Source organism: Cupressus sempervirens, chromosome 7 (assembly GCF_028749045.1).
Source record: "Cupressus sempervirens isolate cs-2001-9-10 chromosome 7, ASM2874904v1, whole genome shotgun sequence".
Taxonomy (NCBI): Eukaryota; Viridiplantae; Streptophyta; class Pinopsida; order Cupressales; family Cupressaceae; genus Cupressus; species Cupressus sempervirens.
Window position 1 is genome coordinate 705,988,321 of NC_143124.1, and position 21,172 is coordinate 706,009,492.

The 21,172-nt window shown below is 34.5% G+C and overlaps 1 protein-coding gene across 1 annotated transcript in view; it reads left to right on the plus strand.

The window, feature by feature from the left end:
* Positions 1-21,172, plus strand: part of CHR24 (chromatin remodeling 24) — an 83,541-nt gene that overhangs the window by 51,185 nt on the left and 11,184 nt on the right. The window contains exons 9-14 of the mRNA XM_089792588.1: positions 6,281-6,418; positions 6,540-6,629; positions 6,914-7,150; positions 7,254-7,325; positions 19,169-19,249; positions 19,372-19,490. Of these exons, the coding sequence (XP_089648714.1) occupies positions 6,281-6,418; positions 6,540-6,629; positions 6,914-7,150; positions 7,254-7,325; positions 19,169-19,249; positions 19,372-19,490 (737 nt within the window). The remainder of the gene's footprint in view (positions 1-6,280; positions 6,419-6,539; positions 6,630-6,913; positions 7,151-7,253; positions 7,326-19,168; positions 19,250-19,371; positions 19,491-21,172) is intronic.

The window sequence follows — 21,172 nt, forward strand, 5'->3', positions numbered from 1 at the left end:
TCCGACATCAGATAGTGTAGAACACCTAGGTTTAAATTTAAAGGTAACTGTTTTATTTTTCTTATTGTTCATATATATATATATATATAAATCTTTTGATTAGATGACCTAGTGAGCTAATAGTGGATACATGGTATTATATAGTTTGTCCTAGTTAGCTTTTCTCTAGCCAAAGTGGTTTAGGCAAATACCTAATAACTTGGTGGCAGGTTGGTGCTCATGCCCTATTCCCTCTCTGTCAATGCTTTCCCCTCTTTCGTCGCGCTTGCAAGGAGAAATAGCAGAGCGAGCATACTTCCAAATCATTCAAATATAATTATATCAATAAGCATATTAATTAACCATTTCCAATTCATAGTAATTCATAATGAATAACCAATTTAACCAACCATGCTCAATTCACAAGAAATTATAACGAATAATCAAATTAACTAAATTTCCAATTTACATGAAATCTCAACGACTATATAGAATATTTTAAATTATAAAGAAAAATGTGGTATGTAACATTATTTTCACTTGATTCTAGGAACGAGCAGCTCATCACTTAGATGAATAGGAATCCTCGAGCCTAAACAAAAAGATGCAGTTTTGACACCTCTCATAGAATAGCAAGCATCATCACCAATAATAACTTGTAAATGAGAATCCTTTTCTATTAGTTTATAGAGATGCTCACAACATCCTGTAATATGATGAGATGCTCCATTGTCAGTTAGTCAAGCATCATTATTAGTAGGAAGATTACTTGAGAGAGTAGAAATAAATAAGAAACCCTTTGAGGTTTCTCTTGGTTCTCTATTATAATTATTTTCAACATTTTTGTAGCAACTTGATTCTTGGGTCTTCATGAACAATCACTAGCAAATTGACCTTACTTGTGACTTTTGAAACACTCGATTCTTGAGAGATCCTTCTTAGGTTAAAGAGTTGAATCATAATTCCTATTTGTACCTGTTGAAATTTCCTTTCTATCCTTTCATTTTAGAAGTTAGGGCAACAATGACATAATCATTGTCACAGTGAGATTTACGCCCATTTCCTCTAGCCTCCAATCCACATTCCTTTTGAATGCAATCAGCTCTCAATTGATCAAACTTGTGTAGTTCATCTCTTCTGCCAATTCTTTGAATGAAAGATTCCCAAGAGTGACGAATGTGATTCGTGGCCAACATAACTAGTTCTTTGTCCTCAATTGAATCTCCAATAGCATTGAGTTGATCCTTCAATTCTATAACCTTCATGAAGAAATATGCAATAGATTGTCCTTTGGCTATCTTAATATATAGTAGTTGGCATCTTAAGGCTAGAGCTCTACTAGTGTTGTTGAATTCATACAAACATTGAAGATACTCAAACATCTCTTTATCTAAACTCAACTTGGATATAGCAAGTACTCGATGATTCTTAACATAATCAATCAATACCTTTCTTGGCTTGGAGCTTTCTTATTATCATCAGAAGGTTTAGCTACATTAGTAATCATACAATTCAAAAGATCACTTTCTTTAAGAGCAATGGGAACTCCAAATTTCCATAAAGTCAAGTTGGTTGCACCATCCAACCTATCTTCTACCTTGAGTCCATTTACTATTGTTGGAAGCTAAAACAAGCAAACTGAAAGTAGAGCAAAGAATAATTCGAAGCTTAAAACTTTTTGTTCTTGATTGTTTTCTTACGCTCGGTTAGATACCATGTTAAATTTTGAACTAGAATACAAGAAATGCAATATTTGGAAACAAAAAATCAAGCAAGAACAAATTACACAATGACACTTGAGGGTAAAAAATTGATACGGTCAATGTTGGAGAATTCTCCAAAAGGAGATGTCCATTCTTGCAACCAGGAACACCACAGCGGAAATATCAATATAAAACAATGATAGCACCAACAAATAAGGAAATGGAACTTCAATTATCATCTAGTTGGCTAGCAAATGCAGATTATAGATTTAGGACACAAGCCTTCTTACATTCTAGGCATATAATTATGATTATTTATTAAATCCAATGCTAGACTACCAACTGTCTTTCATCTATCAACACTCTCTAAAACAAGGACTACTGCACTACTTATATACAAGATCACCAGCCACAAATCCGTTATTTGATCCACAAATTCCAAGATAAAGGAAATGTATTATAAACATTTATCCTAGGGCCTAAATCCATAAGACACCCTTAAATAATTACATCATGGCTTGCAAACACACAAGAGGGTTGGCCACTTGTATAACAACATAGAACAACATGCTAGTCAACATTGTATGTCATGAAACTCCATTACAAGCGAAATCTTGCCACCTTTGTTGTTAGAACATGAAACCTAAAATAGGACCAAACTAATCTTAAGATAACTTTATCCAGCAAAATGCGCATACAATGCGAAAAGATCTCCATGATGGCTACACCATGCCATAAGGATGACATGAGCTGACAAGTCAATAGGGATGATCGCTACCTCAAATGACAAGATATTTTCCAATTGGACTTGTACACAAATAAATTGAAAAAACTTCTTTTTAGACAATGCAAGATTGCCAACGACCCAAGGATGCTCCCGCATCAGACACCCCAAGTGAGCTTAAAATTTTTTCATAAGAGGAACTTATGAACATTTGATAGGATTCAAAGCATAAACCCCATGTTGATTCTTAACCCACATATCGTCTCCATTAGAAGGAAAATGTCTGCATCAACTTTGCATGTTCGGTGCCATTCTACCTTGATACTTCTCAACATTCGGTGTCATTCTGCCCTGATACTTCTCAACATCCATTCTACCTTGATCAGTCTCACTACACCAATGGCTTTTGCCTTTGTCATCGCTACAACCAACAACCAATGTTTGCTTTATCCTTTGTTGCTTGACTCCATCTGTGACATCATTAACAACTTCTTAGCCCCTAATCCACTCATAAGATTCTAGTTTCTTCTTACTTACTGCTCCTGATCATCAAAGATTCTCCCATATCAGGCGCAACTTCCTCAACTTCTTCCTCAAAGTTCACCTTCCTCATCTTGTTCCTCATGTATCACTAGGTCTTTTTTCCCTTGCAAGAACCAAACAAACATTGGGAAACTCTATGTCCAACACTCCCACATTTGAGGAAAGTACCTTTGAACTCTCTATCGCCTTTGCCCCTTCCATGAATCTTCTAATCAAGTTCCTCTTCAACCACAAGTTTATCTTTGCCCTTATCAACAACAAGTTTATCCCTAACCCTAGGGGTAATTTGTCTTCTCTTCAACTTATCTTCTTTTTAACTTATCTTGTACCTTTAGAGCATATTGATAAACATCCTCAATTGTACTAATCCTTAGCTTACATAACTCATCTTGAATGTTAAGTCTCAATCTAGTAACATACCTAACCACCTTTCCTTAGATGACTCTTGGTGTACAGATTTGATTGGCAACTTTTAAAATTCCTTCATGTACTCCTTCAGTATGAACTTAGCCTTGAGTGTAGAAACCAAGACTTTCCATCTAGTGATCTTAGCATTACCATTATCTTCTCTGTCCTTTTGTAACTCTTCCACCATAAGATAGTTTGACCCTTCAACATAGTCTTTGGCAACCTAACCCTCTGTGGATCTCTAACATCTTCAAGCTCAAAGTAATCTCCTAATTCATTAAATCAATTTATCAATTCCTCCGGATGTAATAAACTAGTAAAGCAAGGAACATCAATTCTATTGTTCTTACCCATTTGTACCATAGCTCTCAGCAATCTTTCTTCTTATGCAGAGATTTGAACTTTAGCTATTTCAAGATCATCAACAACTTCTTGAAATTCATCTCAAGTCTAAGGGTTTCTCCTAGCCCTAGTCAATGCATTTCAGTTTTTAGTCCTTATCTCATTTCTGAATTCCTCCATCATTTGCTCTAGGCTCTAGCCTTCTAGGATCCATCCTTCTAGGGGCATCCTTGCAAACTTAAGGAATTTTAGGTTTTTAGTCTCCTCTAGTTCAACGAGTTGATCACAAGTGTCAATTGCCTTTCACCACAAGCAATTTACCAACACAAAGTATTTGCCTCAAACAACTCATCTACTTAGTCTTAGAATCACCAACTTGCTTCCCAACTAAATCAAGAACTGTTCCTTGCACATCCCCCTTCAAATGTAGGTCAGATATACCATTTGCTGTGTCAAAACCAAGATTTCTAGGGTTTACGGTCTCTAGAACTCAATCTGATATGTCATTGTTGTAATTCTCCCTGTCGTGCCAGTCAACAACAAATTCTATTCTTGATCACCTTGCGTAAGCTACTAGTTGATGTGGGTCAAATCCTCAACTTTGCCACCCCACAAGCAACAAGTAAACAACTCCACAAGCTTAGGAATTCATATCTATAAACCAATAATTGCAATTGAGCTCTGATACCACTTGATGCAATCAAGGTCAGAGAAGTCCCCAAAAGGAGATGTCACATCTTGCAACCAAAACTATCACAATGGAAATAATAATACAAAACAATAATAACACCCACCCATAAGGAAGTGGAACTTTAATTATCATCAAGTTGGAATGCAATTGCAGATTATAGATTTAGGATATAAGCCTTCTTACTTTCTAGGCATACAAGCTTGATTATTTATCAAATTCGATGTTAGAGTGGCATCTATTTTCCATCTATCTATATTGCCTAAAACAAGGACTATTGCCTTACTTATATTCAAGATCTCACCAATTACAAGTTGATTGTCCAATCCATAATCTAGAGGATAAAGGAAACATATTGCAAATACATAGGTTGGAACCCAAATCCTTAAGAACACCCTCAACATGATACATCATGTCGTGTGAACATAGAAGAGGGTCAACCACATGTATGACAACATAGCACAATGCACCAATTAAGCATCATATGTTTTAAAACTCCATCGCAAGCCGAAACTTACCTTTGTGGTCGTCGGAATAGAAAACCAAATATAGGACTATCAATCTTAAGATAACTTTTTCCAGAAACATCATAATGAATTGCAAAGCTAGACATGGGATCTCCATGATGCCTAGACCATGCCATAAGGAATCACATAAGATAATGAGCCAACTAGGACGATTGCTACCTTAAAAAATAGTAAATTGTCCAACTAGGATAGTGAATAGATAATTTGAAAGGAAATCTTTCTGGCTGATGCAAGATTGCATATAAAAAAACATACAATATTTTAAATATCTCATAGATGCTACAAAAACCAAAATGCTTTACACTATAACGTTGATTTTAGGTGAATTTAGTCCATTTTATTCTCATCTTATCACAGCAGGAATCCACATAGATTCTGGGTGCCTGGGAAGGACCCAGGTGGAGCCCAGGTAGAACTGGCCAAGAACTGGGCCCAGAATTAAACCCATACCGAAACCAAAGCTAAAATATAAAATTCTGGTGATTTAGCTTTTACTGAAAAAAATGAGACATCTTTGATAGTTTGGAAAGCACATAACCTACATGGTAAATTAAATTTCTTATATAACAATGATTGAAGTGCTATCATTCAAAAGTAAACATAAGCTATAATTTCTTTTTCTTTGCTGTCCGAGGTAACCTGCTGTATTAAAAAAGAGGTATATATGCTGATAACTGTGTACCTTTTTGATAACATACAGCTTTAACTGCTCTGAAAACAATGTTAAGTTTGGTCTTGGGGAAAATTATCACTAAGGTTTTGATGATTTCATTTGGTAACTGGTTCACTGTTCATGTTTAATTTGAAGTCTAGAGATCTTCATGCTTTGTCCAAATGCAGGATTTATGTATTTTGAAAAGATGCCTTTGAATCCAGCGTTACACAAATTCATTGGGTAAGTGGAAACATGTCTTAGTGAAATTGAAGTGATAGTTCTGATGGAACTCCCAAAAAGTTTCAATATTTAGGCATGTTGGATACTAATGGAAGATCTTAATATAAAAATATAATTAATTAGTATCAATATACCATTTATAATACTTACTCTTAGCTAGGATGTGACGTTTGGTCGAGGACATTAGGAAGATACTTTCTAAAAACTCGAGATGTTGATAAGTAAATCTACAAGGGTGCCTTGAATCTTGCTCTCATATATATGCTTTTAATTTAGCTTGTGTTGGTTTGGACTAGGGATAATTACAAGCCTTAACATCATTTTTCTGCTAGTGGGTCTCCAGTGAGAGCTAATTCCTCTGTAATCAACATTATTCGTAAAGCTTTGTTTTGCTCTTAAGCTTTTTGTTTTCCCGAAAAATTCTAAGTGATTTATCTGTAACCGGTGTTGTATCGCTATCTAAATATTCAGGACTTGAGGCATAAAATTCAGCCATATTTTTTGCGTCGAATGAAGAGTCAAGTCTTTCCAGAATCCAGCAATTCTACGAGTATAAAACTAGCTAAAAAGGATGATATAATTGTTTGGTTGAAATTGACGGGTTACCAGGTAAGAGTCTTTGTTATGCACTTCTAGTTATACTTTATTTTCCTCTCTCTTGGAAACCTTTAAGTTTGTCCATATGATTAACTAATTGATTAAATGAAACTGTCACTTGTCTGTTCTCTAGCGGCAAGTTTACACCGCTTACCTTAAAAGTGAAGCAGCAATTAAAGCCTATCAGCCTTCATCTAAGGGAAGGGCCTTGGCTGCTCTAACTGTGAGTGATCATTTAATGCTGCTGTGACCTACTTATTCATACTCTTTTCAAGTCTTATTGGTGGTTTACATTTAAGAGTGTCCCAAGATGATAAAATTTTCTTGGTGGAAACAGCAATTGAACACTCATGTTATTCTCCCCAACTGTGTCTTCTTACTCTTGAAAACCGACATAAGAATTGTGCATTTGTTGGTCTTGTTTGTTTGCTTAGAATTCTCTTTCATTTTATCAAGACCTGGAATTGTTTTTCAGTCAACTGCTATATTCTTCCATTTATGCACCAGGTATTGAAAAAAATTTGTGACCATCCTGGACTTTTGACAAAAAGAGCTACTGATGACATAGCTGAAGGAATGGAATCCATGTTTGATGGAGAGGAGGATGTGTTAGAAGAGATGCAAGAAGAAGTTTCTTTTGCAGAGGAGATAGCCAAATCTGTAGGAAATAACGATGCCTTGGAATGTAGCCAGAGGAGAAACAGAAGCATGTCCTGCAAGATAGCTTTTCTGATGGTCTTATTGGTGAGCTTATTCATATTTTTACTGATATTTGAGGCAAACAGTCTTCTTTCATTATAAAATTATAAGTTGAAATAATGTTCCTAATATTCAAGATATCATGCAGGATAATCTCATTTCAGAGGATCATCGAGTCCTGATTTTTGCTCAGACTCGCAAAATGCTAGATGTTATTCAGGTATGTCATATAGATCTGCCCTTTATTTAGTTAGTCATTCGCTTTTTAACTTACTTCAAAGCTATTACTATTATTCTTCTTGTTTATAAAGAAAATTATGGCCATGGAATATGTAATAGTGTATGCAAATATAGAGTTTTCTATAGAACACCTATCTATTTTGAGTTTTACTTGAGACTGGATGTAGAGTGTAGCAGAAAAATTATTAGAATGATAAGGTTTGGTTATCATATAACAGGGCTCTATTATTATTGTTTTTTTGATGATTGTGTTAGGCTGATGCTGTTTGTGGAGTTTATAATCCAAGGAAATAAGTGCATTAGAAATGAAGTAGCATTGTGGAGAAAGTGATATTAACAAAAGGTATAATTAATTGAAATAACTTAAGTAGAATGAAAGATAACATCATAACTCGGAAAGCAATAAAGAGAAAGTTTAAAATCAGTTTGATACAGTTGGAGATCTCAGTTGCTTTAATGTTAAAGGTTACCCCATGATAAAATCAATTAAACTCAAGGTTGTGCACCCAGCCCAAAACCTAGGAGTACATAGTGCAGGGATGCCCCCTGGATAGGTACTTGGCGTACCCAAGTATCCCCACTGCCACACAAGTGTCGCCACTCTGCAACCACACCTGTCGCCACACCGCTTGTCTATTTGGGGATGTTAGGGGTACTTGGGTGCTTCATCCACTTTGTTAAGAGGAACAAACTTACCTCGAATTGGGTGCTTGGGTGCTACATCCACTCTATTAAGAGGAACAAACTTACCTCTAAGAGAGAGAGGAGAAGCTAGTTGTAATGTGCACAAATAGAGCCTAGTAACATGATGCAATATAGAGCCAAATGATTTGTCTCATATTGATGAGGATGAGATAGCAGTAAAAACAGATGTAGGATTGGTTGGTGTTCCTTTTGCGGAACTTGAGCATGAGGAGTCTAGTAGTTCCAGTGATGAGTACTTTGGCTTGGGGGATGATTAGACACTTCCCATCACTACTTTTTATCATTTTGACATGATATTGTATTCATTTTGATATTGATCATGATTCATATCATGCATGATGCTGCTCATTGTAATCATCTTTATCAATTATGATATAATTGATATTTGATAGAACTAATGTAAATCCTATTTGCTGATAAATGCTACTATTGGGTATGTACTATGTTACTATGTTGATTGTTCAATGGTTTTGGTTTGTATTGCAATTTTGTTATGTGAAAGTATTGCAATTTGGCATGTTATACTGAAACATAATTTCATAACTAGCATTTCATGTTCTATATAGTATGAAGTCCCCTCGCCACTATTCCTAATTGAGGCCTTTATTTCCCCATATTGGACACTCATCTTGGCGTCTCCTTGTACTGGTGTTACATTGGTTAAAATGCAATGTGGAAGTTGCTCTTAGGGGCATGGTGTGATGGCTAAGTTTTTTTGCATGTTGGGGGTTGGGTCCTCCATTTTTGGCCTTGGTGTTTGTGTTTGGTCAATGCCCAGATTTAGGAATTTAAGAAAAACAACATAGTTTGGAAGTTGTTAACCATTTTATTACTAAATTTAAAAGGATAAATAATTCCTTGACCTTTAGATTATCAAATCTATAAAATTGTACCAGTGTGGGTTTTCTTATGTATGTTTTAAATCTAGACTTGTTCTCGCTTTGTGTTGGAGATTAGTTATGGTTTTTGCTCGCAGTTTTTTCTTCGAGTCCCATTACAAGGTTCATAACAATCGCATCAAGAATCCAATGTTTGAGGCTTATTTCAATACATTTTTTAGGACAAAGCATGTCCTTATTGCAAAAATCTAGTACAGATAGTCTTTATTGAGTGTTAACATGATGGGTCATTTGAGATTTGGATGAGTCTTCATATCCAGAAGTCTGTGCGCAAGTCATCAAAACACACTTTGACACTAGCACCTCCTCATACGAAACACTTACCACTTAGAACCCATATTAAGAAAAGCTAAGCTACTACATTTTCTCCTTGAAAGTTGAAGTCGAGATTCAGTATACAAGAAATTTGTCGTAGACAATCAAATTTGTAGTAAAGATTGCCAGAAGGACTTGACAAGACATTTTGACAATTTGGTAGACTTTTGAAATACCAACAAGGACATGAAACAATGTTGAGGAGAATTTGAGGCGAATTTGGCCGAAAACATCACTAAATTATTTGATAAAGTTTTTTTGCCAAATTATGTCTATTCGACCCTCCAACCCTAAAAGTGACCACTAAAAGCACCAAAAGATCATTTTATAAGTCATTTGTGCATTTATGAATCAACATAAGAACTTGTTGCCTCCATTGCTGAACTTCCTTATTTGGTTGTCATTGCTCAAATAATGTTGATTGGTGATTGTTGCATGCTCTAAGCTTGTTTGTGAGCCATTTCTACATGGTTTCAAGTGTGGTCAACTCTTCAAAGGCATTGAAGAGGAAGATTTCAACAAAAGAGGTAGGGTTTTGTTTATTTTGTTTGTTTTTGAAGGTTTTTTTGCATTTCTTTTCAAAATGAAAGGAGCTATGGAGTTCTATTTTCTTTTCTGATTTTGGTTAGTGGCTTTGTGTGTTGTTTACAGATTCATAAAATGGCAAGTGTTTCTAGCATTGGAAACGTTTGGTCAAAACAGATAAAACCTCTCCACTGTGAAAATATGTGGAAATGGTTTAACTAATACTAGGTGGAGGAGGTTATTTGTGGATTTAAAGCCATTGCAAAGAGGAAGATAGTAGCTGTTATAGTAGAGTAGAAGCACATTTGTGCGTTTTCCTTCAAAAAGGGTCAAAAAGGGATCAAGTTATGTACGATGAAGCCAAAAGTTATAGAGTAATACCTAAAACTCTTTCCAAACCATATCGTGGACAAATATATTCAAGAGAAAAAAACACAAAGACAAAGCAACAAGGAATCCAAACTTTCATACTTTGCAAATGTTTAGAAATAAAACCAAAACAACATTTATGGCTTTAGTTTCCACTACCAATGAACCATCTGTAGAGGTACATCGATTCTTGTATGTTCCTGAAAAACTGGTGACAAGTAAGAGAGCATAGCGGTCCTTAGAAATATCATTTCATAATGAACCTAGAGACATTGTTGAGGAAGACATAATGCTGCAAAAAAATGTTGAGGCCCACTCAACTTAATGCTGCGAAAAATGGTGCTAAATTTGAGTGGATCAAAAAAATGAATGACAATATATAGGAGATCCAAATGTTCGTCACTAACCACCATATGTCATAAACCATATTTATGTAATTCTTGAAACTGGAGCTCTTAAAAGTAAGTTAAATTATTTAAAATTTAGATTTTAGCTTATTAAAATTTCTAACTTTTTAAATTTAAATTGTGATCTTGATTTTAATTTATTATTGTTTTGGTTTAAAATAGGTTGCTGCAATTTGTTTTGCTGCTAACACTATTGTTTTGAGACAGATTGTGAAGTTTAAAGAGGCATTGCTTATAATGGTAATCAATGCTAATTAGAGTATACAAAGGCAACCTAGTAGTACTAAGGCAACTCCCATTAAGGCAATGAAAATAAATTCCTCTTGGAGGGATCGTGTTGAGTACCTCCTGAGGTTTAATGAGCCCATATTGAGCATGATCCAATACACTAACATGGATAGCCCTTGCATGGGTGAGTTATATGGTGGCACAGATAGCATGATTGAGAATAGTAGAAAATCATAATTGAGAGAGCAAGATACTAAAGAAAAGTTCTTCGAGGAATTACAAATAATAATGGTTGAGAGATGGAACAAATGACTGCCCCTTTGTGTGTCGTTGCCTTTGCATTGAGCCCTTTGGGTGCCCTTGCCTTTGCATTGAGCCCTAGGTTCTATAATCAATTGGTCCTTAGGGAGTGTACTACTAGAGTTGCCCCATACAAATATCCTGAAGTTGCTCATGGGTACAAGGCAGCCCTTCAAAGATTCAATCTCGATCATATACAACCTATAGTGATGTTTGAATTCATGAGTTTTGTAAGCACCAATGATTGTGGTTTTGAGGCTCTTGAAGACAAAAACAATATTGATACACATAAATGGTGGTACTTGCATGGACAAGTGTACCAACACCTACAACCTATTTCCAATAAATTTTTATCACAATTGAGTTCTTAACTATTAAGATTCTAATTTCAAAATTCTTGTTGATGAATATTGAATTTATATTTTTATAAGTTTTTTTTCAACATTCTTAACTTTGATTTCAAAGTTGAAAATCTCAATAGGTTGCTAGTTCATCATCATTGAGAGGAACTAGAGCACAAAATCCTTCACCTACTTAATAAAACACAATAGACTCAATTCCAAGAAGGCAAACAACTTGGTTTTTGTGCATTCAAACTTGAGGATCACAACACAAAGACAACGCTTACAAAAAGGGGATGCAAAATATTGGGATGCAGAATCGGAGCGTGTAAAATTGGAAGATTCGATAGTCCACTTTGTTGCACTTGCAATTTATGATGTTGATCACAAGCTACCTAGTGATGCTAAGGTTGTCCCTGAGGTTGACATTTCTCGTATTGATACTATTGGCACTTTTTGTGCTTCTAATTTGCAATGAGTGATGATGATTTGTTTGATTGTTTTAATGATATTATCAATAATGATTGATTATTAATGTTATTATTATTTTTGAATCGAAACATTGATATGGTGGTTTTTTTTTTGGCATTTTGTTATGTCATTTGGACTAAAACATTAGTATATGTGGTGGTACATTTTGGCATGTTGCTTCAATATTAGCATTGTGGTCTATGAATTTTGTTGTTGTTGCATGTATATATGTGTTACATCCCAATTTCTGACCTAATTTAAAATATAGCCTTTGAGGTTCACATGAAGTCAGTTGACAGTTAAATTTGTTATAATCCTGCAAAATGGTAAGATGGTTAGTTGTTATAATTCCATATGAAGATAACATGCAAGTGATTAATTATCACGAATCTATGAATTGAAAAGGTGGTTAGTCGTTATGATTATTTATGATGGTAATATAATTTAACTGCGAAGAATTTCCTTATAGGAAGCATGTTGAAGGGGTGTAAGCATTGTTGGAAAAGAATTAGGCACGGGAGCATCACCATCATTGGGAAAATGGGTATGAATCGTGAATCACTATGTTTGAAAATCTAGCGACTTGAACATCAAGATATAATCGATGGAACCGCATGAGCTATTAAATAAATAATTTAGAACATAAAATAATTTAATTAAAATATAATACGTACCTCAAAAGCTTTGAATGATCTTTCACCATATTATTTTAATATATGTTCACCAAGAACAATATATGCCTATGTATGTACGCATAGATATAAATATAAAGTGACACCATAATATTATTTTCTTTATAATATAATGATGCCACCTCACAAATAAACCAGTATATTATCACCTTTGCATCTTCTTCCAACCTTTTATTCTTTTTCTTGTTTAAAAATCGATTGAACACTTGGCACATTTACTTGACGACCAAGAGTCAATACATTTTCTTTATGTTACAACTTCTTGGAAGCTAAGGAGTCAAATTATTCATTATATTTTTTGAAGTCGAAGGAGATGGAAGGCAATATTTTTATTTCATGGCACTTGACTTATATTTTCATGGCACTCGACATATATTTTTATGGCACCCAACTTCTATTTTTCTGGCACCCGATTTCCATTCTCAAGCACCTGGCTTCTTCATTATCGACCACGTTTATCATGGCAATTGATAGCTCTGTAATTAGTAATCTTTGCATTGTCTTTTCCAACCACGATTTTCGATTATTCAGAAGATTTGCAAAAATCATGAGCACTCTTATGTTGGGACTGCGTTTGATATTTTGCAAGTAAAGGTGTGGCAAGTAGCTAAGTGTCTAGCAAGACGTCATTTCCGAATTAATCCAGGTTATGTGGAATACCCGAATCCAATATTTCAATTTGATTTTCTTAAATCAAATGGTGCAATGACATCGAATTACATAATAGTAAGCTACAATATTTATCGTGATAATATCTTGTTTGATATTACAGAATTGATCCTCTTTAAAATAGATTTGATCATGGCAAGTGAAAGCCAAGTAAGCATAATATGAATCCATGAATCATTATACCAATGGAGATAGAGTTGAACAATAATTTTTGTAATCTTTAAGAATATTTTTTTCAAGTCACAGATTGTGATAAGTTGGAATATAAGTATAAATCAATCTTGAATTAGTTGAGAATCAACAGATAGAGCTGATTGCTCTGAGATCCGAGCACCTAGGATTCACCGACTGTATAGCCATGGAAAAGGTGAAGAGGTGAGATGAAGTCTGCAATGACATAGAAATAAAAGTCAGATATGATACATTAAATTTGGAATAATATCATTTAATAGCTCATGCATGATCATGTTTATTGTTTTCTTCTACTGTCAAGTTGAGTGGTGTGATTAGATACCAGGATGCTTAGTGGTTGACAAGGTGTTCCATGTCTATTCCGGGTAGGGAGGGCCTTTCTTGTTTGAGATTGTGTGGGGATAAGTTATGGTCTGAGGTTGGGTGGTTAAGCACCTGACAATGTTTCCCCTCTTCACAAGATGTCAGATGTGCATCAGATAAAGATAAGCTATGCATTCAAACGTTTTTCAAAAAGAGTTAAGCAATTAGAAGATCAGGAATGGTATAGTGGTATTGGTGCCACAAATGATATAGTGGTATGTGATGCCCTAAATGATCCAATGGTAATTGATGCTTGTAATGTCCCCTTTTTGACAGGCACCAACTACTTATTTTATTTTAGCCTTTATTTTCCCCGGAGGCTAAAAACGAAGAAATAAGGGGGAAAAGATATATTAAATTAATTACTTATAAGGTTACCAAATAATGAAATATTAAAAAGTAACTTTATATTTAACTGATTTAATATGTAATTGACTAACATAATAAAATATCAAAAAGTCACTTAAAAGAATAAAGTGCTGATTCCTCTAGAAGCTTCTTGGAGTTGCTTGTGAAATCTTTATAAGGAGCCTTTGGGGGGTCATTTTACACATCTTGAGTTGCATATTCATCTATTGTGTTGAGAGCCTTAGTGCTTGCATACTCGCTTGAGGGTTTGAAGACTCTAAAGTGCCAATTTCGGTTGTGAGATATCAACCCTAGTTGGGAGTGGAGAAATTGGTATTCAACCAATTCATTTGTGATTAATTGGGAGATAATATTCGGTGATTTTTGTTCAGCCCGTGCATCTAATTTTTGACATCAGTTGGCAAGGAGAAAGGTTTCAATTTTCGCAGCAGATCCAAAAAAACAGTCCGAAAAAGCAAAGAGAAAAAGCAGAGTTGAAAAAGCAGTCTGGAAAAGTAAATCCGAAAAAAGCAAAGCCAAAAAGCATGTCATCTCAGCTACTTATTCTAGGTTCTTTTGGTATTTACATTTGGCAATTGTAGATGGATACATTTGACAAGTAATATATGTCTTTTTGTTACCGAAGTATTCAGTCATTGTAAACATTGAAGTATTGAAGAGAAATCAACTTAATTCAGCTGTTCAGTTTGTATGCCAAATGTTTGTAAAGACATCTCATTGCATAGTCATTCATAGGATGCATGCCAAGTGTTTGTGAAAATACCTCTTGGTTGTAGGTGTGCATTTTACATTAGAATTTCATGTACTTGCATTTGGAAAATAATAAAAGAAGTTGCATATCACTTTGATTTTCAATTAGTTATTTTGCAATCATTTGTATTCATCAATATCATTGGCATTCAAAAATCATAGCAAAACAACAAACATCAACAAACTGAGGTTGCAAGGAAAGTGTTTGACAAAATTCTTAAGGCAGAAAAACAGGGATAAAACTTCAAAAATTGTCAAGGCACTTTACAATGCCCTAAATGTTACAGTGGTATCTGAAGCCCTAATTGATAGTGGTATTTGATGCCCCAAATGATCTAATGTTAATTGATGCCCTAATTGATACAGTGGTTTATGATGCCCTAAATGATATAGTGGTATTTGATGGTAATCGTCATTTGATTTTGATATAGTGGTATTTGATGGTAGTCGTCAATTGATCCTAAGTGATATTTGTGGACTAATCTGGGTGATTGCAGAAGCATCCCTACATTGATTTTTCGGATCAAATTCCATGGTATGTAGATTTTAATTTCCATAGTAAATTCATTGATGGTGTTTTTAGATGTTAGTTATGAGTTTTCTAGTTTAAGTAATTGTAACTGTTAATCTCGTTCACATGAACATAACTAATATAACTGTCTTCTTATGAAGATGAAGAAATAATTGTATTTCTTTGATATGATAGTTGTTAATTAAGACCCGGGAAAACTGGTTGTTACAATATGTCTATATGTGTGCACATACATACTTTTAAGAAAACACATATTCCTGTACTGATGAACCCAAAGCAAATCTGAGCACAACCCCAAAAAAATTTGATAAATTTCGAACTTGAATCTCAAATTGACATCTATATTTTGGCATGTTGCTTCAATATTGGTGTAGTGGTCTATGAATTTTGTTGTTGTTGCATGTATGGATGCATCAATGTATATATGTCTGTATGTATGCACATACATACATTTAAGAAAACATATATTCGTGTACTGATGAACCCAAAACAAATTTGAGCACAAACCCCGAATTTTTTGGCGAATTTCAAACTTGAATCTCAAATTGACATCTATATCGGATCCAAACTGACAGCTTAGAAGAAAAGGTCTCAACATCTTAGGTGTCTTTTCCAATAGAAAAAAGTAGCTAGCATACCAAGTGCTAGTCTCTTTATTGTTTATGTCAATATTTTGTTGAATATTTGATTTGTGCCTTTACAATTTTTAGAGAATTCATCTTCTATATTTTATTTACGTTTAGGTTGATAAGGAATCTAGTTGGATTATGTCACTCCTTTTTTGAGACCCAACAATAGTCTTTTTAAGAACTTGAAACACATTATTTTTTCCCCAAGTTATATTAGTGTGGTGCATTCCCTTGGGATCATTTGTAGTCTATCCTTCCATTTTTTTTGTTTTGATGTTGTTGCAAAAGATAAGGATTTTTTTTGTTTGTGTTCCTATTTTCAAGGAAATCTATATATGTTTTAAGGTTGGTTCTCTCTTAAACTTAATGCCCTTTGCTCTTTTTGTTATTAAGAGTTGTTTGGAGTGGTTGAATTAGAAAAATGTCTACAACTGTTTCATAGTTGTGGTTGTTGTTGCAGTGAAATTGGGACTCCTTGTTGTAAAGATTTTGTTTTATCTAGGCCACCGTTATGCATCTCTGCATCCTTACCATTAATATATCTATAAATCAATCTTCATAAGGTGCTCTTTTCTTCTTCCATTATCCTCTCTTTTTTTTGAAAGTATTACCCTTTTAAAATAAGAAGAAATTGGGCTTTGTTGAGGACTATTTCTTTATGCTTCAAGTTCTATATTGAAATAATCCAATCCCTTTTATTTTCATCCCTCATTTGGAAGTTGAAGTGAGGCCATCCATGTGATCCTCATGTGGTAAAATCACCCCCAATTTTTTTGGATGAATTTCAAACTTGAATCTCAAATCTGCATCCATATCGAATCCGAAATGACATCCTAGAAGAAATGGTTTCAACATCTTTTAATAGAAAAAAGTAGCTAGCATACCAAGTTTTAGTCTCTTTACCATTTATGCCAATATGCTATCGAATATTTGATTTGTGCATACTCTGTTTTTAGAGAATTCATCTTTTGAATATTATTTTCTTTTACATTGATAAGGAGTTGAGTTGGATTTTGTCACTTTTTATTCAAGACTTATTTTTGGAACTTTAAACACATATTTTTTCCCCAAGTTAGATTAGTGTGGTGCATTTCCTAGGGATTATTCATAATCTATCTTTCCATCTTTATTTTTGATGTTGTTGGAGAAGAAAAAATGAATTTTCTTGTCTATGTTTCTATTTTTGAGGGATCTCCATATATGTTTTAAGTTTGCTTCTCTCTTAAACTTAATGCCCTTCGCTCTTTTTGTTATTAAGAGTTGTTTGGAGTGGTTGAGTTAGAAGATGTCTACAACATTTCCATATTCGTGGATGTTGTTGGAGAAGACAAAATGAATTTTCTTGTTTGTGTTTCTATTTTTGAGGGATCTCCATATATGTTTTAAGTTTGCTTCTCTCTTAAACTTAATGCCCTTCACTCTTTTTGTTATTAAGAGTTGTTTGGAGTGGTCGAGTTAGAAGATGTTTGCAACATTTCCATATTCGTGGTTGTTGTTGTAGTCAAATCGGGACTCCTTGTTGTCAAGATTTTGTTCAATTTGGGCCACCATTATGCATCTCTTCATCCTTCCATTAATATATCTTGAAATCAATCTTCATAGGTGCTCTTTTCTTCTTCCATTGTGTTCTCTTATTTCTTGGAGTATTACGTTTTAAAATAGTAAGAAATTGTGCTTTGTTTCTTATGCTTCAAGTTCTATAATGAAATGATTCATCCCTTCTCTTTTTCATCCCTCATTTGGTAGTTAAAGTGGGGCCATCCATTGTGATCCTCATGTGGTAAAATAACTTTCCGTGAGAGTACAAGCAAAAATATAACAAGATTTGGTTCTCAATTGATTCCCAACTAATCACTCTAAAAACCTTGCCTTACCCTTGATGAAAAGGATAATTAAAATCAAATGTGAGCCAAGTTCAATCTCCTTCTCCTATGGGAAATCATAATTTATAGTCCATTGAGAACTGCCAACTAAATCCTTGGCTCCAATACAAAATCTTCTTTTCCCCACTTTCCCTCACACATTTCTTTTGAGATGTGGTGAGTCTTTTAAGCCTTTGGAGAAAGTTTGTTGGAGCAAATACCCATCGTTAGAAAATTTCTCCATCGTTTTCTCCTTTTGATACTTTTTCATATGCTTTCCTTTATTTCCACGATCAGCATGGATTTTTGACTATAAGGAAAGGAGTTAAATGTTTTGTAGCCGATAATGATAGTTACTATCCAAAACATTCCCCCTTTTGTATCAATTAATGGTATTTTTAGTTTTTATGTTTTTGCATATTTTACCTCATTTGTATTATGTTTCAAATATTTGCCTTTAAAGAGGTAACTCATATATAATCAGTATAACCCAGAGACTCGCACCCCCCTCCCAAACCTTGAAGTACTCATCCCCGAGATGTGCCCGCACCGAGTACTTGAGTACCCAAGCACCCCCACCTCTGCCATTCTGCAACCATGCTGCTGTTGGGATGTGTACTTGAATTTCTATTTGAATTTTGATTTTTGAATGTTACTATTGGGTATGTAATACATTACTATGTTGAATGTCAATGGTTCTAATACATGTTGCAATTTTGCTACATTCAAGTATTTTAATTTGATATGTTCTAGTGAACTACTAAAGCATCATTTCATAACTAGCATTTCAAGTTCTATACGTATACTAGAGAACACCCCTCTCTGGCTCGTCCTCTCCTTGCCGCCATCCCCTAGCCATCCCTCCGCCATCCCAAAATTGAGGCCTATTTTTTCCGCGTCTTGGAAACTTGCCCAGCCGCCCCAAAGTACCCTCGTGCTGGTGTAACATGTATATATAATCACATGTTCTTCTTGTGTAGTTTTATTATCTTAGTTTACCCTTCATTATGAATCAAACTTTACTTCAATGATTTTGATCAATGTCTTTTTTATAATATTCCTAAAAATGATGGTAGTTAGAAATAATCATTAAAATTTTCCAAATGAATCAATAATTGTAAAGTTATTCGTATAAACCATTTTGTTTGTTTGTACTAGAAGTTTGTGGGTCATATGTTGGCCATTTTTTAAACATGTGAGTGTAGGAGGAAATAAAGTGCAAAGGATATGACTTTCGACGTATTGATGGAACATTGAAGGCATGTGATAGAGAAAAACTTGTAAATGTATGTATTTTGGGTCCACCGACTAATTTTTTAAGACAACTTAAATGTTTTGGAGGTTCTAATGACTATAGTAATGTTCAATAACATTTTTTTACTGAGAGTTAGCATTGCATTTCATGTAGGAATTCCAAACAAGTGACACAATTTCCATCTTTTTGCTCACATCACAAGTAGGCGGACTAGGGCTTACACTTACCGGAGCTGATCGAGTAGTTGTTGTAGATCCAGCTTGGAACCCCAGGTAAGTGCTAATGAATTTTTTATATGCACTTTAACAACAATACGGAGGCTAGTCAATAAGCTTTGTCAAATATAGTTGTATTCTTAACTAGTTTAAGTTTGGTATGTGTAAAATATCAATGACTTGTAACAGCACTAGGTGTGCTTCACATTGTAATTTTCATCTTCGATTATAGATATTATCATTTTGTGCAACACTAGTGCAATATGGTCAATTTACATTCATTGTATTGGACAATTTTTTTAAATTTAACTCATTCCCTCGTCCTAGTGTTCCCTCCGTCATAAAGTTGTGGAACATATGTTGGAATTGCTTTGAAATGCTCCAAACCATGGTAAATTTCCTTAACTTCAATACCATTATGTCTTTTAGAGACCAATACTAGATAGACACCAGCATAACAGATGGGTCTTAGCATTGTACCAAATAAACAATTGGAGAGTAACTGCCTGACCCCTAGGTTTTTTGTAGAATTGCAGTGATACGCATAGGAAGCTAAATGCCAGGATGTTGATTACAATGAAATAATGCAGCATCAATGCATTTCTTCAATATTCAAATTTCAGTGTGATAGAGCTACATTCCTGGAGGGAGTGAAAGAGCTGCTGCTTATATTGTGAGGTTTTATCAGAAAAATAAATGATCTTGTGTGGAGGGGAAGGGGGCTAATGAGAAGAGAATACTAAGAATGAGGTTGCTCTATTTCAAATGGAGAAGCTGCTGCAATGCCCAAGGGCCACTAAAATTAATTAGGGCACAGAGCAAGAAAACTACTCTTGTGTCAGCCATAATGAACTCAAATAGAGCAAACTTGTGAAAACACAGATTTTGGAAGTGAAATTGTGAAATAGTTTCATCATCAGCAATATTAAATAAAAAAGGAAACAAAAAGAAATCATCACCTGCAGGAAAATAAACAGAATAACTGTTAAATAAAAATGCCCTCATGTCAACTCAAGTTTGACTGGGAGTCAAGAGGCAATGCAGGGATCTCGGCGGCAGGATGTGTTGTAAGTTCTTGTAATGGTGACATAGTTGCAAAATTGGCAAAACATTTGGAGATTGATACCAATAATATAGCAGAGCTTAAAGCCCTAGTGGAGGGATTAGTCTTATCATTATGTCTGGATCTAGATCTGAAAATAGTTGAGATAGACGAAGATCTGGTTATTACAATTAATGACCTCTGAGCAAGGAGACTGAAATCTTATTTGGATAGAGCTTCATATCTGATCAGTAAATTAGAAAGTGTAACAATATGAATAACTCATTTATAGACAAGGCGATACACTAGCAGATGAATTGGCTAATGCAGGAGCAGATACAAATGATCTCATGCTGGCTTTCTCATTTGATTAAGTGGAAACATGTCCGTTGAGAGTCTATTAAAATAATATGTAAATTATAATCAATAAGGATTGTCAGTATTAGAAACAATGGAGATTTGGATATACTTGGGGACATGGTTTTGTGAGGGTTTTGTCAAGTATAGAGGATACTAATAAATGCCAGGAGAGGTAATCTTGTCACCGGGAATAATACAATCTCTAAGAGATGGATATTTTGAATTGAATGATCAAATTTAGTGAGTCTTTTTATGTGATAAACCCTTTTGACTGTGAACTAAATTGAACAGAGTTAATAACAAACAATTGTTTCTGCTATGGAAGTCAACTGACAAT